This window comes from Leptodactylus fuscus, chromosome 6, assembly GCF_031893055.1.
Source record: "Leptodactylus fuscus isolate aLepFus1 chromosome 6, aLepFus1.hap2, whole genome shotgun sequence".
NCBI lineage: Eukaryota > Metazoa > Chordata > Amphibia > Anura > Leptodactylidae > Leptodactylus > Leptodactylus fuscus.
This window is the reverse complement of record NC_134270.1, coordinates 65,005,287-65,028,137: the sequence shown is the minus strand read 5'-3', so window position 1 is coordinate 65,028,137 and position 22,851 is coordinate 65,005,287. Positions and strand designations below refer to the sequence as shown.

The following is a 22,851-nucleotide window of genomic DNA, read 5'->3' as shown; positions in this document are numbered from 1 at the left end:
GGAGAAAGAGGAAAGGAAAAAGAAAGAAGCAGAAGAGGGGGGGGGGAAGGGTAAGAACAGATATAAAGAAGAGAAATAAAGACATAAGCGTAGCAGAGTTCTCGACACAGGTTCCCCTCCAAACACACAGGAGTGAAGGGTAGCACATCCCATGGGATTTGTCTCCAAAGGAGATAGCAAATCAACACAGTGAGCGAACCTATCTAATCTCAAGCCAGGGTTGCCAGACCTTGAGTTATGAACTTCTATTCCTCCTGTTCCAACTCAACATCTCCTCAAAATGAGCAATCTGATTTGTTTTGGCCACCCACTCTGATAAGGAAGGGGCTGAGGTTTGCTTCCAATACAACGGTATCAGGGCTTTAGCTGCAGAAAGGAGATGATAAATTAATCTCTGAGTGTGCTTGGGGATATTCGGTAGTGGAAGGAAGAAAATCAGTAATGATGGCGTAAGATCAGGTAAGTTTGGGCAAAGCTCGTTCAATTTAGTTTCCACCCCAGACCAAAAATCTCTCAGCTTCGTGCATGACCACCATAGGTGCAGTAATGTGCCTCTTTCCAAGCCACATCGCCAACAGGTTCCAGAATCTATCAGACCATGCGTAGCCAGCCAGTCAGGGGAACAGTACCATCTCGAAAGCAGCTTGAAGTGCGTTTCCTGAATCCGCACACATGTCGACATACCATAGGACCTAGAGAGAATCACTGCAACCTCTGAAGGGTCAAGTGTGACCTGTAGTTCAGATTCCCAACTAGATAGGTAGAAGGGTTTAATGATCCTAGGCGGTCTGATCACTTTGTACAACAGGGAAGAAGACTTGTACTTTTTCGGATTGGCCAGGAGGTAAATCTGTTCAAAATATGTAGATCCCCTCTTCCAGTCAAAAGAGGCCTCGAAGGCCTTTCTGCAGTTATCATAATGACTTAAATGTAAGAAGGACAGTTTATTGGCAATTTTGCCAAAAGCATCCAGGGAACGTAGTTCATCTGGCTCTGGGAAGTCACCACTATCACACAGGGAGATCAAAGGAGTATACAAGAGCGCATTCCAAAAGTCTTCAATTTTTCGAGGCTTATTCAAACCTATACATATTTATATCATTGTATTCATACTGAAACAGAAAAAAGTTACAATTCCACAAAAAAAAAAAGGTATGTCAAAATTGGTTTGCCCCAATTTTCCAAGAAAGTGTTAATAAAAGGTTAAAATCAGCAAGTTACCCAAAATGATGACAATTAAAATTATACAACTCAGACAAAAAAAACACACAAAAAAAAAACCTCCACAAAGGTCCAAGAGGCACTTTTTTTTAAAAAAAATATAAAAGTAAAAAGTACGGCTCTTGACATGAAACAATGGGAAAATAAAAAGTTTGGTACTTAAGGAAAAAAAAAAAAAGAGATTTGGACATTAAAGGGTAGGTCAAATCTTGCATGGTAATGACCATATCAAAAAGTTCTGCAGTTTTCTTACTGTGGCCTTGTATTAATTTTATTGGCCACCATTGTCTTATTTTGCAACAGTAGTATAGAATATCTCCATTTCTCACAGTAGTCACTACTGCTACAGTAGACATGCTGCGCTGCTGTGGTCTGTAATTCAGTTTTGTTGCTTATATTTTGCTGGAGACATGTGAACAGAACATTTGCAATTTTTTTGATGTACAAAACACATGGCAAGAAAAAAATAAAAATTCAACCAGTTTTTGATGGATTCCAGCTGGAGAGAAGACAGGATACAAAGCTCTATAGCATGTGTAAGCTCTTGTGACCTGACCTCACACCAACTATTTTATAACGTACCTTATAATTTAAAACTAGGCTACTCGGCTCCATCCAATGGAAATGATGCCTTAGAGCAGGGGTTAAACAGAAAGCTTTTGATGGCATGTTCACAAAGCAGAAATTGGTCACCGATTTTGAGGCAGATTCCAGCCAGCTTCGTCCCTCATTGCTTTGGAGATAGAAGCAGGTTGCTGAATAAAAAAAAAGTAAGGGTCCTGCTTGATCTTACTGCTGATTCACCCGCAGTCTGTGGCACAAAACACCCAATAACAAAGCTCCTTCTTCTGAATCAGCAAACAGAAATTGGCCTGGTCCTTAAAGGGGTACACAACCAACAGGCTTACCATAGAAATATCTGGGATACTAAACCACCAGTCCATAAGAACATGCTGGTGGTTTAGCGGCCCATGTTTTCTTGACAGAGTCCCCTTAATATATGACAAATATTCCATACCTGCAGTCACCACTAGAGGGAGTGCACTTAATGCAGTTCTATTATTATTGTTTATTTACTATTGTTTATAGCTCTCTCCAATTGTCCTTAAGGACTAGTTCACACTGGGTTCTGTGTGTGCACATGCCGTCGCAGCTGACACGACGGGATGCCAGTGCAGTGCACCGGCATCTCGTTACAGATTAGGCCCAAATGAATGGACCTAGTCTGGAGTGTGGTGTTGCGAAGCAGCTATCTGCGGCTGACTCAGCCACGGAATCTGCCTGAAGAAGGGGCAGCTCGCTTCTTTTTTTCCCACGAGCCAGAACAAACCGCTCACGGAAAAAGGAAATGACCGGCTCCCACTGATTTCAATGGGAGGCCTATTTTTAGCAGGATTTTGACGCGGATTCAGTGTCAAAATCCTGATCATTTTGCCCCATGTGAACTAGCCCTAAGAAAGGTTATCCAGGATTAAAAAAAATAAAATTTTTATTATTTACACTAGGCAGGGGAAGGTAAAAAAAGGTGTTCAGGTGTCTCCCAGCGCAATCAACTTCACTGTCTTGTTTTGCTAGAAGTCCCTGCTGCACTATGACGTCCCATGTCGCTTTCCTTAGCCCGCTGATTGGTCTCAGCAGTCGTGCGGTGGGGACATCCGCCGGAAGAAAACACTGGAGCAGTAGGACTGAGACACTGAGAGAAACTGGAACAATGGGGACAGGTGAGTATTTTTTCACCTTCCCTGGCTTAAAGGGATCCTATCAGTCAGACAACTTTCGTCATCTTCTCCGCGCTGCCGTTCGCCTACAATCCCGTTTTTTTTCTTGGTATGTAAATTAGCTCTCTCGCAGCACTGGGGGCGGGTGCCAGTGCTCAGACAGCACTGGGGGCGTCCCCAATGCTGTGAGAGAACTCTCTTCAGCTCTGCCTCCTTCTTCAGCAGCGTCATCTTCAGCCTCTTCTTCCTGCGGTGGCTTGTAACTTCTAAGGCCTTGGGCAGAGCAGACTGCGCATGCCCACAGGCCACGAGAAAATGGCCGCTTGCACAGTATTGTAAGCGGCCATTTTCTCGTGGCCAGTGGGCATGTGCAGTCTGCTCTGCCCAAGGCTCGAGGCCTTGGAAGTTACAAGCCACCGCCGGAAGAAGAGGATGAAGATGACGCTGTTGAAGAAGAAGAGGTGGTGCTGGTGAGAGTTCTATCGCAGCATTGGGGATGCCCCCAGTGCTGTCTGATTGCTGGGGCCCGCCCCCAGTGCCGCGAGAGAGCTCATTTACATACCGAGAAAAATCAGGATTGTAGGCGAACGGCGGCGCAGAGAAGACGATGAAAGGTAGGAGACAAATAGCCTTTCTTAAGGCTATTCCGACGTGGTACCTACAAAAAAATTGTGTCTGACTGATAGGATCCCTTTAATTTAAAAAAAAAATTATCCTGCATACCCCTTTAATGATAAATGTACCGCATATATAATTTATAAATACCAGCCTCTCTGTAGGCACATCTATAATGCTCAACACATGATCGGTCGCTCACATCCAGCCATCTCCAGGTCAGGTATCCTATCAGATACGTTCCTGACAGTCCTACATACACACACACAACTTTAGTAACAACTTTTATTTAAAAAAAAAAAAAAAAAACAGTTGCAGAAGCTTCATGATTGGAGCAACAACAGAAATGTAACCATGAACCTCAATGCATCTGATTCACCACATCCACTCGGGATTGTTGTTGGACATTAACAGTTTGAAGATAAATTGAACATTTAAGGCAATAAAGTAGCACAAACACAAACAATAAGACAGACAGCACTATACAACAGCCAAAACAGTCATTAATACATGTCTGACAAAACAGAAGTGAAGTGGTTAACAGATAAAATCTGTGCCAATATGCCAGTGGCTGATGCACATTGCCTGCTATATCTGTATGGATCAAGCTCCAACAAGAGAGAGGTATTACGTTGTCTGGATGTGTGACACCATCACAGAGCTGAGGTTTCATCACGTTGCCGCCACCAATTCAAGAAATTCGTTATATAGATTGCACCTCCCATTCTGGTCTATGGACTCCAGCGCAGGAAGCTCATGTCCGATATCAGGCATTATGTTCAAGTTCGGTGTTAAGGTGGCAGGAGAATCTGCCATTTTGGAGTGTGTGTGGCATAAAGTTCCCCTCATCACAAGCAGGGATGCCCCAGTATTGAAATTATTTCATTATTATTTCTACTTCGCACAAGTCTCCAACTTTGGTCCAGTGTGGCAGACAAGGAGCAGGAGAACAAATGGCTCTGGGTTTCCAGCTCCTCCCTCCACAGAGTCTTGTTCATGGTCACAAATTCATCCAGAGTTCAAGTCTCTTTAAAACTATTTAAGAAATATCCAAAAATATATTTATATATCTTTAAAAAACAAGTTTGTGACCCCCTCCAGCTGTTACAGGCCCGTGTTCTGTTTGATCCAGTCCCTCATGCCTGTCACTTTTGTGTACACTCCTGGCTTGTTCCTGCGAGCACAACCTTCTCCCCAGCTGACCACACCGGCTAGATAGATCTTCCCATTTGATTCAACACTGGACAATGGACCCCCAGAATCACCCTGCGAAAATAAAAAATAAATCAGCAATCACTTTGATAAGCACAGTAAGTTTTTAGAGTCAAACGTCAATACATACAGAATTTGGTGAACAACAAGGTCAGTGAATACTGGCTGTGTGATGTACATTATTTTTTAACGGACATGACACGGAAGCATTAGTTTCAGTCAGTGAATGGCGACTATTTGCATGGCTATTATTTTGATGGCCCGTTGTCACAGACAAAAATTTTCAAGGCCATTTTTCACCTTTTTTGTGTGACTCGAGGCTAAGAAGCCCTTAGTTGTGTGAGCAAGATTCAGCTTAATTTACAGTAGACCAAATATTTTATTTCATATTCAGATGTGTAGCTGTTGACTCATACAATTGGGGATTCAGGCTTTACATTCTACAGTCAGACTGATGAATTTTAGTACATATAAAAGAGTCCTTATGGACACAGTCATGACATATGATGTGCTCACTTGACAGGCATCAATCCCACCGCTGACATATCCAGCGCATATCATGCGTGGTGTGAGCTGGTCTTCCAGGAGCTTGTTACATTCAGTCTGATTGATGATCCGGATTTCTGCCTTCTGTAGAACTTGGGCTCCAGAACCTGCGGCAAAAATCAGAAAATTAATACTACAGCTCTCAATCTTAATTGCCACTCTACACTCTGGAAAAGCTAGAAGACAAGATGATTGAACATCTTATGGCAGCATCTATCATCACGAAACACAAAGTAATGGGGTACCCTGTATAGTATACTACATTGTATATGTGAGCTAGCAGGACATAATGGCTCAGTCAGACCTGAGGTTATTGAGCGCCCTCTTTGGAACAATCATGAAGTCTATCCTATGCAGATAATACACATTAATATACACTCCCCCCATATATATATATATTAATTCTCACCTCCTTCACTTAGAGCCCCCCAGCCTGTCACCCATATGGATTTTCCTACTGGAAAGACACGGCTGCTATCTGGGATACAGATGGGTTGGATAAAGTCTGTGTAGGTGACTGGGCTCTCCAGTTCCAGGTAAGCGATATCGTTGTCATAAGTATAGGAATTAAATTCTCGATGGGCCACAACCTTCTTTATCTTACGCTCAACAACATCTGAACTGGTAGTCCGTGTGGCCTGGTTATGCAGCCCCAGATAAGCAGTCCATGTGCTGGGATCAGAATACCTAGAAAGGCATGAGATCACAGATTAGATTGTACCAGAATACTGTACATTATAATGTTCTAAAGGGAAGGTGGTCCCGTACCGTATTCCAGAGGCATCCTGGAAGCAATGAGCAGCAGACACTAGAATGGTGGGAGAGACCAGAGAGGCTCCACACGTGTGGCCATCCTTCTTCGTGTGCAGACTGACCTGCCAAGGCCACTCACCAATGTCAGCATTTACACCGCCCACAATCCGGGTCTTCCTGCTGTAAGGACGCTTCCCGCAACCTGAATGAGAAGTGAATGAGAGTGAGGCTCTGTTCATGCTTTGTATCTTGCTTCTGTCTGCGGTAAAGATCAGGCATAATCCCTAGTGGGGAGTTCACACTACCGTTGTAAATGTCCGTTGCTGTTTTTAGTCACAGGATGACAGTAACTGACATTAAACTGTCAGAGAACTATGGGTAAAAAATATGCAAATCTATTCTCCAGGATGTAATTAGGAGAGCAGTGCACTCTGTATGCTGCCCTCTAGAGGGCAGCATCCTTAACATCATGCATGACTCAGTTAAAAAGTCTTTTTAATCATGATGTGGATTTAATTGCCAAATTAGTATTTCTATCCCAAAAGGAGCAGATTCCCAGTTCCTTTTGGGATAGAAATACTAATTTGGCAATTAAATCCACATCATGATTAAAAAGACTTTTTAACTGAGTCATGCATGATGTTAACCCCTTCCCGACATGCGCCGTAATAGTACGGTGCATGTCGGTTCTGTAACTATGGCGACCGCCCGGGAGCCAGGCGGCCGCCATAGCCGCCGGGTGTCTACTGCTTTAAGCAGTAGACAACCGGCTCTAATGCCTCCGATTGGACCCCGGACCGATCGGAGGCATTAACCCCTCCGGCGCCGCGGTCAAAGGCGCCGGGGGCGCCATTTTCCCGGCGGCGCATGGGCGCCGCCATTTTGGCCGGGATCACCGGCTCCTGGAGCATGCTCCAGGGCTGACGTCCCGTTGCCATGACAGCCGGGAGCCTTGTACAGGCTCCCAGGCTTGTCTGCAAATCCTCTCTTTTGCAGGCTGGTCTATGCAGCCTGCAAAAGAAAGGATGCTTTTTTGCAATGCATTGCAATGCATTAGTGATCAGACCCCCTGGGGTTCAACACCCCTAGGGGGTCTAATAAATGCAAAAAAAAAAAAATTAAAAAAAAAGTTAAAAAAATATAAAAAAATATAAAAAGAATTAAAAGTTCAAATCACCCCCCTTTCCCTAGAACACATATAAAAGTAGTTAAAAACTGTGAAACATATACATGTTAGGTATCCCCGCGTCCGAAATCGCCCGCTCTACAAATCTATAAAAATATTTTTCCTGTTCGGTAAACGCCGTAGCGGGAAAAATAGTCGAAAGTGCCAAACCGCTGTTTGATAAAAAGTGATCAAAGCAATAACATTTCCCGAAAATGGTAGAACTAAAAAGTACACCCGACCCCGCAAAAAAAGACGCCCTATGCATCCCCGTACACTTACGTATAAAAAAGTTACGGCCGTCGGAATATGGCGACTTTTAGGAAAGAAAAATTTTAACACCGTTTTGGAATTTTTTTTAGGGGTCAAAATGTAAATAAAACCATATAAATTTGGTGTCCCTGGAACCGTACCGAAACACAGAATATAGGGGACATGTCATTTTGGCTGCACAGCGAACGCCGTAAAACCAAAGCCCGTAAGAAAGTCGCAGAAATGCATTTTTTCTTCAAATCCACCTCATTCTGAATTTTTTTCCTGCTTCCCAGTACATTATATAGAATAATTAATGGTAGCATCATGAAGAAAAATTTGTCCCGCAAAAATTAAGACCTCATATGGCTCTGGGAGCGGAGAAATAAAAAAGTTATGGGGTTTAGAAGGAGGGGAGTCAAAAACGAAAAACGAAAATCAAAAAATGCCATCGGCGGGAAGGGGTTAAGGATGCTGCCCTCTAGAGGGCAGCGTGCAGAGTTGCACTGCTCTCCTACTTACATCCTGGAGAATAGATTTGCATATTTTTTTCCCAGAATCCCTAGCGGAGCAGGAATGACTTGTAAGTCTCCGTACTGCCTATGTAAGTAAACACCCTCCCTGATGTGTACGATTATCCCCTGACAGAGAACGATGTCAGACTGATTCTGTGTCCGTTCCCATTCACACTAATGATACTAAACATGATAGAAGTGATGTTACAAAAATAAAACATGGTGGAAGCTTGTTAACATTAGTATCAATGGGAACAGACACAAAATTGACCATTCTCTGCGACAATTTAATATCCGTTGTTGTCATCCTATGACCACATGTGCCACTGTCTAGGCATACTTCAGCCATTGATTCCCATTAAGTAATCTATACCCTGCAGTTTTTCACTGCTTTTCCTTTTACTGTATCCACTTGTATAGAAAAACAGCCATATTATTTATATCATGGATCACATGAAAAATCATGTTTATATTTATGACATTAGCCACTATCTACATTAGCAATTTTCTATATCTGTCCCTATTTTTCTGTTAGTTTTGTGCTTTGCACTTGGCGGCAGCTCATCGCATGCTACAAAGAATCCTAACTGCAGTGGAAATATGGAACTTACTGCAGGATGCTTCCTTCTCATCCGAACCATCAGAACAGTCTGTCACACCGTCACACGCTGGGTTCATCTTGGTGATGCATTCTCCATTGTCACATTTGTAGGTGTTCTCAGTGCAAGTGGTTGTCAGAGCTGCAACAACAAACCAACATGAAGTAGCATCTCCTACACAAAGTACACGTGACTGTAATAGACAATAACTAGCCTCAGTAATGACATTTGGATGTAAGTTTTGTGATCATTGAAGCTAACAATTGGCTGACGTATGCGAGATCAATGCTGGGGCGGGCAGGGGATTTAATGGTAAGGACATGTTCACATGTGTCCATTAGGAGCCCTTGTAGTAGAATTTTTTTTCCCACCCAGCAAAGACTGATACTATCACTGATACCCATTGGACCAAGTTATTGTCATTTATTGTCATGTTATTGTTCCTATAACAGATTAAAGTCAAATGCAGATGTGAACTTACCACAAATATTATATATTTATTGTATCAAATGTTTAATTTGTTAATTATATATATAATTTTTTTTACATAAGATTTAACTATACTCCTTTAACAACATTTTCAGAAAATTCGGGGCAAGCCCTTTAAAAAAGGGTTATCGATAATTAAAACACCCCAACTTTTCACAGCTGTGTCTTGCATTAGTAGTTTTACTCAAGTATATAACAAACACATGGGATGGGGGTGATGGTCATGTTCCTGGTAAATAGCCATTTCCTTCTAATCCCAGATAACCCATTTAAGAACAACCTCAGGCTAGGTTCACATCTGCAAAGTCTCCATTGCAGACTTTGCTGTAGAAACTGCAGAAAATCAGCGGAGAAAAGATTCCTGCACAAAACACTTCGCTCCTCAGGTTTCAAAATAAAAATGGTGGAAACCCGACAGACACCATTATAGTCTATGGGGTTCACAGGTAACCGCTGATCTAGTGGACTGGCTCCGAACAATGGAGAGATCAGCACAGGTGTGAACTTGGCCTTATTTGTGGATTGTGCCAAGGTATTCAAACTTGTTAGTACTTTATAAAAAAAAAACAAAAAAACAAACAAAACACGCACTGAAGGGTACCACAGGGTTAAAAGACAAAGTAGGACAACACATACAACTCAATTCTCTCTTGAGCTGAGGACCTAAAGTTAGCCATACACAGATTTGTTTTTCAGCTGAACAGGCCAATTGGCTAATGAACAGCCAGCTATTATCACAGACACTGCAAATAGTTGTTCATGGCCGACAGCAGGCTTTCCAGCCATGCTCGAAATTTTTTGACTGTTGGCCAAAATACGTGTGTTCTGTAGGATTGGTCCACTTTTTGGCATTAGCCAAGGACATCTCAGTCTGGATTATTTTTATCTATACATTTATGGGGCATTTGCAGTCCGAGACTCACCACTGCCACATTCTGATTCGTCTGTGCCATCACCGCAGTCATCAGTTCTGTCGCACTTCTTCTCCTGGGGAATACATTTGCCATTTCTACATTTTAGATGGTTGGCTGGACATTCTGAAACACATAAAAAAGCCATTAGAAATCAAATAAGAATGTGACGCAGGCAAACATAGACCTTTTCAGAGTGCATAAACTTACTGCAGTCCAATTCATCAGTCTCGTCTCCACAGTCGTTCACACCATCACACAAGAAGAACTTAGGTTTGCACATCTGATTTGTCTTGCAGCGGAATTGCTGAGCGGAACAGTCTTCAGAAAGTAGAGTATAGGGGGACATAATGAGGTATTATATTATAAACAGCAGCTACATGAACCTCTGATACAGCACTGCATGGCATGTGCCCCTACAGGCCAGATCCCATGCACAGGTTGTATGCAAACAATAGGCTAAGGACCTTGTTCCCCTTCCCCATTTCTGTACATGTGGCAGCCAGCTGCAGCATTACTTTGCATATATGTGCATATTACTCACTACATGATGCTTCATCACTAGAATCTCCACAGTCATTCCACCCATCGCACTTTCGGACCAGGTCTATACAGCGGCCACTTTTACAAGTGAACTGATCAGGACAGGCTGCAGAATACAGGAAAAAAATAACAAAACAGTCAAACATGAAGTATTGTAGAAACCAGAAACAAAGATCCCATGAACATGCCCATCCTACAGCAGTGGCTTAGACCCCTGGAACAAACACATTCTGGCCTCTGAACATAAGAATGAGACAATGGTGATCTTCATCCCTCCATAGAGTTTGATTTACATGCACAGTAGCATGCAAGATGATGTGCGTCACCAGAATGCTCCAAAGAGCTCATTTGCATTTGAATAGAAAAACGCATATCTCGTCAATGAAGGCTTAGATTTACAAATTGAAATCATCATTTGAGTCTGGTGACAGACTCCCTTTAAATGTAAAAAAACAACAACAAAAAACCCCAACCCAAACATGTACTCACGATTCAATGGTTCATAAGATAAGTATTCTGCCATAAATCCAGTGTCCGTATATGACTGGTCAGAACGAAACTTGACTATCATTTTGCTGCTGTTGCTGGAAATAACAAATTGAGATCGTTCCCCGCAGTATCTGCCAAAAGTGTATCACAAGGATGATGGTGAGAACCATATGGAGAAATAAAACCTTGCATCCAACCTCAAATAGACATGCATATCAATGTTCCACAAAATGCTTTTGGTGTTCCCCTGCCCCTAACTACTGAGTAGTATAAAGCTTCCTTCTCTTTGCCATAAAAATGATCAGAGCAAAATATTCTAGAGCACACTGAAAGCATAAAAGAAAGACAAACAAAAAAAAAAAAAAAAAACCCACAAACCTTAGCTACTAATCACAAAATTAATGCCCTGTAACGTACAAGTTTCAAGAAATGTTGCGTGATCCTTACCTTTTATTACTGATCTCTACATAGTCATTGGGACATGTGGTGATGGGTACTGAGGGTTCCAGAAGGTAGAACATAAGAAAACGAACCTTTACATGCTGGTTTCCAGGAACCTAAAAAAGGGACATATAGAAATACCAAAACAATGCTGATGACGACATGCAAAGGTTTAGGTAAGAGCCAGCTTTATAATGCATCCATTGGCACATACCTGGATATCCCATATACATTCTCTGTTGGGTGGATAATGAGCCGGGTAGAAAGGTGTGCTGAACACCCCGCTGGCATCTCTTAACATTCCTCCACACACTGAAAGACACAGTAATACTCGCATTTATTACAAGTTCCAAAGTATAACATGCAAGTCATGACTGGCTGATAAATATGATAGGATAGGTCTTACGTGTTGTTTTTGGTATCTGAGAAAATTCAGCCATAAAGCCAGGATGCTTCCCCACATTGTCCGATACCATAGTGACCAGCATGACATTCTGGGAGGAGACAAAGGTCAAGTTGTAGGATGGAGGGTAACTGCCACATAACCTGTAAAGACCAAGAGGTTAGAAATAAGCGATCACGACAAAACGAGAAGGAAGGAGAGAAAAAAAAAAACCCAAAACCCCCGAACACCCCCCATGGGGACCCTTATAAACCATTAAGGCATAATCAGACTGAGGGTGAGGGTCCCTCTACTACACACTCACTTCACCATAATGCGTGGCTCCAAGGCAGTCAGAGAATCATACACCGTCACATAATCTCCTTTATTTGGTTTGCAGGCCTCCATCTTGAAGGTTTTGAAGTGAAGCAGTATCATGTGGCCAGCATCAGCCCGCAGTGCCCACTGACACCTAGAGTTAGGTCTATATGGAAAGTTGGGAAAGCCAGGAGTAGAGAAGCGAGTAGCAACTGAAGGAGTAGCATGAAGATAAAAACTGCAGCGATCTGAGGAACATGGACAGGAAGAGAGGGGGAAAAGAAAAAAAAAAAGTCACAACATTAACATGAAAATCATTACATGAGGATCAGCAATTAGAATTAGATTTATCTATCATCATTGCCATTAAATAAAACACAAAATCCAATGAATGGGGCAACACGGTGGCTCAGTGGTTAGCACTGCAGCCTTGCAGCGCTGGAGTCCTGGGTTCGAATCCCACCAGGAACATCATCTGCAAGGAGTTTGTATGTTCTCCCCGTGTTTGCGTGGATTTCCTCCCATTCTACAAAGACATACTTACAGTGGGGCAAAAAAGTATTTAGTCAGTCACCAATAGTGCAAGTTCCACCACTTAAAAAGATGAGAGGCGTCTGTAATTTACATCATAGGTAGACCTCAACTATGAGAGGCAAAATGAGAAAACAAATCCAGAAAATCACATTGTCTGATTTTGTAAGAATTTATTTGCAAATTATGGTGGAAAATAAGTATTTGGTCACCTACAAACAATCAAGATTTCTGGCTCTCACAGACCTGTAACTTCTTCTTTAAGAGTCTCCTCTTTCCTCCACTCATTACCTGTAGTAATGGCCCCTGTTTAAACTTATCACTATAAAAAGACACCTGTGCACACCCTCAAACAGTCAGACTCCAAACTCCACTATAGTGAAGACCAAAGAGCTGTCAAAGGACACCAGAAACAAAATTGTAGCCCTGCACCAGGCTGGGAAGACTGAATCTGCAATAGGCAACCAGCTTGGATTGAAGAAATCAACTGTGGGAGCAATAATTAGAAAATGGAAGACATACAAGACCACTGATAATCTCCCTCGCTCTGGGGCTCCACGCAAAATCTCACCCCGTGGGGTCAAAATGATCACAAGAACGGTGAGCAAAAATCCCAGAACAACGCGGGGGGACCTAGTGAATGAACTGCAGAGAGCTGGGACCAATGTAACAAAGCCTACCATCAGTAACACACTACGCCGCCAGGGACTCAGATCCTGCAGTGCCAGACGTGTCCCACTGCTTAAGCCAGTACATGTCCGGGCCCGTCTGAAGTTTGCTAGAGAGCATTTGGATGATCCAGAAGAGTATTGGGAAAATGTCCTATGGTCTGATGAAACCAAACTGGAACTGTTTGGTAGAAACACCACTTTACGTGTTTGGAGGAAAAAGAATACTGAGTTGCATCCATCAAACACCATACCTACTGTAAAGCATGGGGGTGGAAACATCATGCTTTGGGGCTGTTTCTCTGCAAAGGGGCCAGGACGACTGATCTGGGTACATGAAAGAATGAATGGGGCCATGTATCGTGAGATTTTGAGTGCAAACCTCCTTCCATCAGCAAGGGCATTGAGGATGAAACGTGGCTGGGTCTTTCAACATGACAATGATCCAAAGCACACCGCCAGGGCAACGAAGGAGTGGCTTTGTAAGAAGCATTTCAAGGTCCTGGAGTGGCCTAGCCAGTCTCCAGATCTCAACCCTATAAAAAACCTTTGGAGGGAGTTGAAAGTCCGTGTTGCCAAGCGACAGCCCCAAAACATCACTGCTCTAGAGAAGATCTGCATGGAGGAATGGGCCAACATACCAACAACAGTGTGTGCCAACCTTGTGAAGACTTACAGAAAACGTTTGACCTCTGTCATTGCCAACAAAGGATATATAACAAAGTATTGAGATGAAATTTTGTTACTGACCAAATACTTATTTTCCACCATAATTTGCAAATAAATTCTTACAAAATCAGACAATGTGATTTTCTGGATTTGTTTTCTCATTTTGTCTCTCATAGTTGAGGTCTACCTATGATATAAATTACAGATGCCTCTCATCTTTTTAAGTGGTGGAACTTGCACTATTGGTGTCTGACTAAATACTTTTTTGCCCCACTGTATATGAAAAAAAAATAAAAATGTACATTGTGATCCCTATATGGGGCTCACAACCTACATTTTAAAAAAAAGAAAATCCAATGAATATGATGGGCCCAATAAAACGATAAAGAAAAAGAAAAATACTCACTGTCACGGAACATTCTGGCATTCTGTGGGTCAGTTGCTGGAATAAACAAATAATATTAGTTAGGTTTACCATGTATAGAGATCATACTTCGGTATAGGCCAAGCATGCACTTATGTATATAGCAATACCAGGCATGTAGAGACAGAACCTGCATATATTATATTATTTTTATATATATATATATATATATATATATATATATATATATATATATATATATAGGCTGAGTAGTTATTGGGATAGATGTACTATTAAAACAATGCAATAGTATTAAGGAACTCTAACAAAAAGCCTGTTACATATGCTTTATACTACATTTAATAACATTCATTTTCTGCTCCTAGCTCAAGGTGTAACACACAATTCTTCAAAAGTTAGCCAAAATTACTGTTTTTTTGGTCAGAAACTAAGTCAAGTAAAAACAGATAAAATGATCAACTTTTTCACTGCCTTTTTGTATCTGTAGGGCAGCATTTTTTCACAGATCCCTCTCAGATTTAAATAGATTAGTAATCCTTAAAAAGAAATAGGACATAGGGCAGACTGTAAGTAATGAAGGGGCCACCACACATGTATGTATGTATGTATGTATGTATGTAACACTTGGTAGTTGATACCTTATTTAATAGATAACAAAAAATGATGACATATTGCGAGCTTTCGGAACTACTCGGTTCCATCGTCAGGCTGGTAGAACACAGTATCTGAAGGCAAGCACATATATACAAGAATACAGTGTTTGATGCACCATTGATGGAAAGCAGTACTAGTAAATAAACACATAAGTGCAAAAAAAATTGTCAGTTCACAGGACGGCTCTCTGAGTTTTATGATCAGTGACGTGGTGTTTAGTTGTTGTAAAACGTCATAAAACCATGTGACTGGTTTAACCCCCCCCCCCCTTGGAGTGTGTCAAAGGTCATCATTAGCTTGTATTCACACATGCGCCGATCTTTTTTGCTTTTGAAATTTCCTCTTAAAACCAGGTCCTTCATGTCATTGATGATATTATGATTTTGATTGCAGAAGTGTTTTGGCACAGGTTCAGAAAGCTTGCAATAAGTCATCATTTTTTGTTAGCCATTAAAAAAGGTATCAACTACTGAGGACTCTCAATCTTTACATTTCACTGGCTAATACGGTACAAAGATACATTTTTTTTGTATGTAACACAAACTCCTTCAAACCTCTTGATTTGTGGGGGTTTCGAGTGTTAGGCTCTACTGATCTAATATTCATGACATATTCCATGGACAGGTGATCAGAGTCATAGTCCCCACACAGCAGAAACAGGGCAAGGGAGGGGAGAAGAGAAAAAAAAAAAAAAAAAAAAAAAAAACACAATTCACATTTCCAACAAAGTAAATGTGATTTTATTTAATTTAGTCTCCCCATTGCAGGAAAGATGAAAATGCAGCGGAAAACATAGAATTTTTAAAAATGCAGCATTTTTAATTTTACCTGCAGTAACGCACAGCATTTGGGCAAATTATGCTGCCTCTCCAAGGAAAAAGCACACTACCGTACAGCTATGTACAGTAGAACACAGCACTGGAATGAGATTGAGCTTTGAACACAATATGTGGCCAATGACCGAAGTCACATGCCCTGCGTAGCAGCGCTCTCGCCGTTTCAAACAGTTGATGCCTGATTGTCCTGGGTGTCGCACCCCTACTTATTATCAATTTACCAACTAAAACCCAGAAAACCCCATTAAGAGGTTTTCCAGGCATTTTTTTTAAAGGTCTGTTAGTGTTTTAATGGGTTAAAAGTATACCCATATACTTTTAGCAGTGTTTTGAGTGATTTCTAGGTGTTTGTGGCATGTACTGCATTTGTTTACCTGTGTAGCTTCCTACTATGTAACTTCCAAGCTACCTCCCCATCACTGCTCCCCCTCATTGTGTTACATCTCCCTCCCTGTCTTCCTAGCTAAACTACACTAAGCTATCCTGACCACTACTAGCCCCCTCCCTCCCTAGCTATGCTAAACTAGGCTATCCTGTCGACTGATAAGCACCCCCCTCCCCAGGTCCCATAGAACCATACTTACCCAGTTTCCATAGTGGGAGACCGTTACTTTCAGTCTGTGCACAGTGTCTCCAGGCTGCGCACAGACAAGAGGAGCTAAGGCATGCACAGTAAAGATGGATTGTCAGCTCTACTACACATGTCTTGAACTTCCCTCCATACTGCGCAGGCACTGGAAGAGAACAGGAGAGGTGGACCCATTCTGGACACAGGAAGACACACAAGTATTGATGGGGATGCGAAAGGAAGGTGTGTGTGTGTGGGGGAGGGGGGTAGTACTGGTGACGTTTTGTTTTGGAAGCGGTGAAACAGAACATCACTGGATTATCAGAAAGTGACCCGCCACAGGGATATAGGCAATTATACATTTATATTTAAAGGTAGGTAGGGGAGGAGGCTTAGTTCATAGGAAGAATTTTTGTTTATGTCGGACAACCCCTTTAAGCACATAAACAGAGCATGTACATTTTTTTTGGCAAATATTAAACACAGAATTCTAGTGCATTTAACAAACAACATCCCTCCATTATAGTCATGTAGTTAGTACTTCATAGGTATAATACACATACCAATATATGTAAAGACTATGTGCATGTTTAATATTGGGTTTATTATTGGACAAGTAGACTGTCTGTAATTCGTCTAGGTTTTTTTGGGAACATTTTTGAATTAACCTATGACACAATTACTATACATATTATTAAAATTATTATAATTATGTGCTATGTTGAATAGAGAAACTAGGGTAACAACTTACGATATGCCACAAATGTATCCACTGCCAGATTGAACCGGCGCAAATTGGTGGTCTTCACCTTCAGCTCAGACATGGCTTTGTCCAGGGCAGCCTCCCGATATGCTGGCACTTTAAACTCTGACAGGTAATAGCTGATGACACCCTCACTGTGAGATGAGAAAATTCAGGTTGTAGGATATTCATATTCATTGCTAATCTAACCAAGTCACATAACTAGATACTTAAAGGGGCTCTATCATTGGAAAAAGTGATTTTTAACTAAACATATACTTGCATAGCCTTAAGATAGGCTATGCCACACATACCATTTGTATGTAAATCATCTCAGTAGTTTCTGAATGAGATCGCTTTTATTCATATGCTAATTAGCCTCCAGCGTGCACCCCAGAAGTCTCAGCAAGCACTCTCTGCTATGTGTGTACAGCACAGGCTGCTGCCGACTCATCTCCCTGCTCTCACACACAGCAGAGAGAGGGGAGTGCTCACTGAGACTTCCGGCACTCTCTGGAGGCTAATTAGCATATGAATAAAAGCACGCTCATTCAAAAACTACTGAGCTGATTTACATACAAAAGGTATGTGTGGAATAGCCTTTCTAAAGGCTGTGTTCAGTTAAAAAATGACTTTTCCCAATGATAGTGCCCCTTTAAAAATTAGAAAATATGCTCCACACTGCAGCCACTACTTATACATTAGAAGCATGAATATATAGCCCCTAGATAAGAATCATGAAGGAGATGGAAACTGAGTGACCACAACTATGCCTGCAAAAAAATATATGCATATGCTCCACTGTACACAAACTTGGACCAGTTGGGAGGACTTTGTTTAGTTTATAGCTCATTTTAACAATGTCATATAGACATTATGATGCTGTTTTTTATATTATTGTTTCTACTGAATATTAATATTTTAGCACCTACCTGAATGCCGTGATATTGCAGTTGACCACATATGGCCCTATGGCGGGATCATTCTGGTAGGCATTCAGTAACTGCACAGGAAAGAGAGGATTGTGAATTTTACAAGTCTATCGCCCTTTCACTTCCAGACACCGAACTCTGAACAATGAAGATAAATGTTGAGATAAACCCACTCACCACTTCAGACACTTTTGAAGCCAGGTCCGCAAATTCTGGAGATGCTGGGTTTTCATGTGCATCAAGAAAACGGACATTACCTATCGTCAAATAACCCGTATAAACTTTATACACTGGCGCATTCCGGTCTGAAAAAATAAAATAAAAAAATGTAAGAACCACCCCCAGCACCAATCCCTCCACCTCACACATTACACACATACAAGACGCATGGGTTCACTTACAAGCAAAGTGCCAGACTAATAGGCCAACAGCAACAGAGATAAGTGCAGCAGTGCCCACTATGCCAGCTATCAGGAGTTTTTTTTTTGTAGTCATTTTCTCCATCTTTTTCGAGTTTGTTGCAGGAAGAAACTCCACCATTTCCTCAATTCCATTGAAGCTCTGAAAGAAAACGGAATGTGGTCAGTGAAAATAGAGAATCTGAAAATAAATATTTCCATTAAATTCTATGAACTGTAAATGGATTACAGTAATCCATCACGAAGGCTTAGTTCACATGCAATTCCACGGGTGTATATTCTGTTGCGGCTGCCGCGATGGGATGCCGCTACAGTGCACGACATCCCGTCGTGGCTTTCCACTCCGGATTAGGCCCAAATGAATGGTCCGGAGTGTGCTGCCGCGAGCTGGATCAGCCGTGGATTCCGCCTGAAGAAAGGGCAGCTCGCTTCTCTTTTCTGCTAGCGGCAACATGCCGCTAGCTCAAAAAAGAACGCTAGCCATCTACATTGACCACCATTGTGAGGCGGCGGATTATGACGTGGATTCCGTCCCAAAATCCACCCCCTCTTGTCCCGTGTGAACGGGGCCTTAGGGTTCTGTGCAGAATTGCAGATCTGCAGTTTATTTTCAGCATTTACTTCTTTCGTAGATTTTACTCCATATTTGTACATGCAATTTACAATATCATTAATTGTGGGTTTTTTCTCCTCATTCAATCCGTATAGGGGAAAAACACCAAGATTTATGCATAATGCATTATACATGTGAAATCTCTTTGCTAGAACTGTAAAACGCTGTGGATTTTCTGCAGTAAAAGCCATGGCGGCAAACCCGCAGCAGATCCGATCCCTAAATCTGCTTCCACAGTGCAACCACATAACGTTCTCATAAAATTATGAGTACGGATCCTGAGCTACAGTCTGTACTACACTCCAGAGCTACACTCACTATTCTGCTGGGTTCAGTGTACATGCGTTATAGAGCTCCAGTTACCTTGTCTCATCTGGTGAAACAGCTATTTGCTACCAGTGAAGGAAAGGAAAGTGGCCGTGTACATGCACTTCTATAAGTTACGGAAAAAGACAGACAAGGTACACTTTTTCATAACTTCCATAATAAAATGGAGAAAGTCATATGGGCACATTCATTTGCCACCACTTTATAGGGCAAACACCAGTACAAGTGAGATCATAATCTAGTGCAAACACCTTTTTAATCTGTATATAACATTAATTTTGAGTTTTGCAACCAAAATGATCATTCCTAAATTTAAGTGATATTTTTTCCACCAAGAAGTCCTACGTTAAATATCTAGCGCAAATCCTGAGGAGAGTCCATATTTTACTTCAGAGCTGCACTCACTATTCTGCTAGGGTATTACTGTGGTATTAATACATGTATTAGACCGAGACATAGTACAAAGCAGTGTATAATAACGTATTTCTGATCTCTGGAATGATTCTCTCCATTTCCATACATATTTTGGAGGATCTTTCTGTGTGTTCTCCATATTTTTACAGGGAAACCACCACTGTAAGATGCATGCTTTACAGAAGGCGTCAGACTCTCACAGAAACTGAACTCTCCACCCGGAAGTGACACAAGAGCAGGTAGTTTCAGGAGGAGGGCAGGCTTACATTCCCTGAAACGCCCTTACGTGCCGTGCAATCCATCTTGTAAGCAGCGATGATGCATGACTGACACACTACCTATTAAGAATCACTAAAATAACCTGAGAAGAAAGGAGGAGACTCTGACTACACTAGCTGTGTCTGTACAGATCACGCCCTTGTGAAAGAGTCTGGAGGCCTGTTCCTGCCAATTGTCCCTTAGCGGACGCCAAGCAGCAATCGTCAGACTTTCCTCTTACACAACAAAAAGATGTGGAGAATTGGCAAAGATGAAGATCCTGAACAATGATATAGTCCAGACAGACACCCAACAGTCTAAAGTGTGATACCTGTAATGGGTTAAATTCCCAGCATAGCACTGTACCCAAAGAAAACTGAACTAACATCTAATGTGAACAGCGGTGTCTCAAAAGTAGGGATGGGCGTGTTGAATTTCAATTCAAGAGCAGAGTGTGCAGCCCAGGGTCTACGATAAAAGGTCCGATACTCCGCTCCATTCCGATAATTCTAGAGGAGGTCCTACCCTGCTCTGTGAAATCGTAAGAGAACGATCAGAGCCCCCTACTGAAATCAATAAGCGGTGGAAAGAACTCCAATGACACTGATGTTATATGAGAGCATTCTGCTACAAAATCATTGGCTTACTCGGTCATGTGCAGGAGGCCTAGGACAATCTAATAGTTGCACCATATTACGTCTTAGAGAAATAAAAAAAATAAAAAAGAGAAGTCATTTTTAGAGATCAGCAAATAAGACTCAAGTGCAATGAGGGCATGCCAGAGCCTCTTCGTCTCAAACATCAATGCAGAACCCTCGGTGACTTTGGCATGTGTCATCTCATATAAGATATGCATTGGATATTTTTTTTTAACCCTTAAGTACTGTCATACAACTTCCAGTCTTTGTTCCCCCATAATTCTACATTCCAGTATCTGATCAGAAGCTCCACCCACAGACCTTTCAACCAATAGAAACAAAGTGTGGTGTTGATTTGGTGGAGATTTGCTCAGTGATTTGTTAGTTATGAGGACATGAAGAGCTGCATAGCTAATTAACTCATTTAATTCATTCATTAATTATTGCGTTTCCACTTATAGATTAGAAACTGTTCAGAATCTATTCTGAATGCAGAGGCCAGGCTCATCTATCAGTCCAGCCGCTACATGATGCCTCTGGTCTGTGCCAGTCACTATATTGGCTGCCTATTCATTATAGAATAAAATATAAAGTTATCACCCTCATCCACAAGACTCTCCATAATGCTGCACCTCCATACATTTCCTCCCTCATCTCTGTCTATCGCCCAACCCGTGTTCTCCGTTCACTCAATGACCTAACATTGTCATCCGCTATTATCAGAACCTCCCACGTTCGTATACAAGACTTCTCCCGAGCTGCACCACTTCTCTGGAATGCTCTATCCCAGCCAATCAGATTAACTCCCAATGTCTACAGCTTCAAGCACAAACTAAAGATGCATCTTTTGAGACAGGCCTTTTACAATTTCTAATGTAAACCCTTCCATAATATAATTAGAATCCCCAAAATTTAACCCTCTTCTGTCCCCGCTCCCACATGATATGATGCCATTTCAGGCTAACTTTATATGTCCAAGCTCCATCCACATGTTAAAGGACACGACTGGTGACAGCTCAAAGTTTTATGTTTGTGTAATGACAGTCACCTCTATTACAAAATTGTCTGACCTCTGTATAAGCAATGCCGCCCCCGCTACCTCTTGTGTCACCCCCTGTACCTCATAGATTGTAAGCTCTAGCGAGCAGGGCCCTCAGTCCCATTGTGTGAAATGACTTTGTTATGTATCTGTCTGTATTTGCACCCTACAAATTGTACAGCGCTGCGGAATATGTTGGCGCTATATAAATATAAATTATTATTATTATTATTATTATTATTATTATTATACTGTTGAACTCTGCACCATAATGAATATACAACCTGGTCCTTCTCGACCTAAACAGGCCAGAAATTACTTTTTATAAAAATGTTTGCTTTGCAAAGCAAAAGCAAATTACTGTATATTGTAAGGTTTCTATGTGAATGTAGTAAGTCTAAGGGCAAAATAGAGAATTTTTTTACATTTCAAAAAAGGGGGGACAATAGAGGAATTCCACAGACACCTTGATAGTACTTATGTGAAAAATCCTGACGATAGTATTTAAGTGTAAAAAACACACTCCATCTAAAATGTAAGCTGCTGCTCGCTATAAAGCCCCCTACAATGCACTTGCTGGTTTGATATGGAGACGGTGACCAAACTTGCAGACCATCTAACCTTTTATGGGGGCTACGGAATCTCCCGACATCCATTGTTGAGAAGCAGAATTTCAAAATGCCCTATCGTTTTTGTTCTTAGGGTAGATAGATGGCTGCCAGAAATCCCCTTCCCTATTTAGAGAGTACGCATATTTGTCTGAAGGACACCAGCAAGGGTTGAGAGGGATAGCAGTAGGCCGAATGAACATACAGTCAACAGCTAATGTATATATGACCAGTCTTGGGATGAATGAAAATCTGTTTCATTGACCTGTTTTAGTGGCAAGTACATCGTGTTCTGCAAACCCCCTTGAGATGGATGGAGTTATTTTCATACACAGAAATTTAAGCCAAAAATTCTTCCACATGTTAAGGCCCAATCAAGAC

At 41.6% G+C, this 22,851-nt stretch overlaps 1 protein-coding gene across 1 annotated transcript in view; it reads right to left on the bottom strand.

Annotated features, from left to right (window-relative positions):
- Positions 1 to 3,875: 3,875 nt before the first annotated feature.
- The window catches only part of ST14 (ST14 transmembrane serine protease matriptase), a 35,378-nt gene continuing 16,402 nt past the window's right edge, over positions 3,876 to 22,851 (bottom strand). Inside the window, exons 2-19 of the mRNA XM_075280124.1 lie at positions 18,556 to 18,715; positions 18,332 to 18,459; positions 18,155 to 18,225; positions 17,232 to 17,377; positions 14,444 to 14,479; positions 12,177 to 12,417; positions 11,876 to 12,015; positions 11,684 to 11,781; positions 11,476 to 11,585; positions 11,029 to 11,159; positions 10,541 to 10,645; positions 10,207 to 10,317; positions 10,009 to 10,122; positions 8,609 to 8,737; positions 6,081 to 6,267; positions 5,722 to 5,999; positions 5,283 to 5,419; positions 3,876 to 4,820 (exon numbers count right to left, since the gene is read on the bottom strand). Of these exons, the coding sequence (XP_075136225.1) occupies positions 4,659 to 4,820; positions 5,283 to 5,419; positions 5,722 to 5,999; positions 6,081 to 6,267; positions 8,609 to 8,737; positions 10,009 to 10,122; positions 10,207 to 10,317; positions 10,541 to 10,645; positions 11,029 to 11,159; positions 11,476 to 11,585; positions 11,684 to 11,781; positions 11,876 to 12,015; positions 12,177 to 12,417; positions 14,444 to 14,479; positions 17,232 to 17,377; positions 18,155 to 18,225; positions 18,332 to 18,459; positions 18,556 to 18,715 (2,484 nt within the window). The 3' untranslated portion in view covers positions 3,876 to 4,658. The remainder of the gene's footprint in view (positions 4,821 to 5,282; positions 5,420 to 5,721; positions 6,000 to 6,080; positions 6,268 to 8,608; positions 8,738 to 10,008; positions 10,123 to 10,206; positions 10,318 to 10,540; positions 10,646 to 11,028; positions 11,160 to 11,475; positions 11,586 to 11,683; positions 11,782 to 11,875; positions 12,016 to 12,176; positions 12,418 to 14,443; positions 14,480 to 17,231; positions 17,378 to 18,154; positions 18,226 to 18,331; positions 18,460 to 18,555; positions 18,716 to 22,851) is intronic.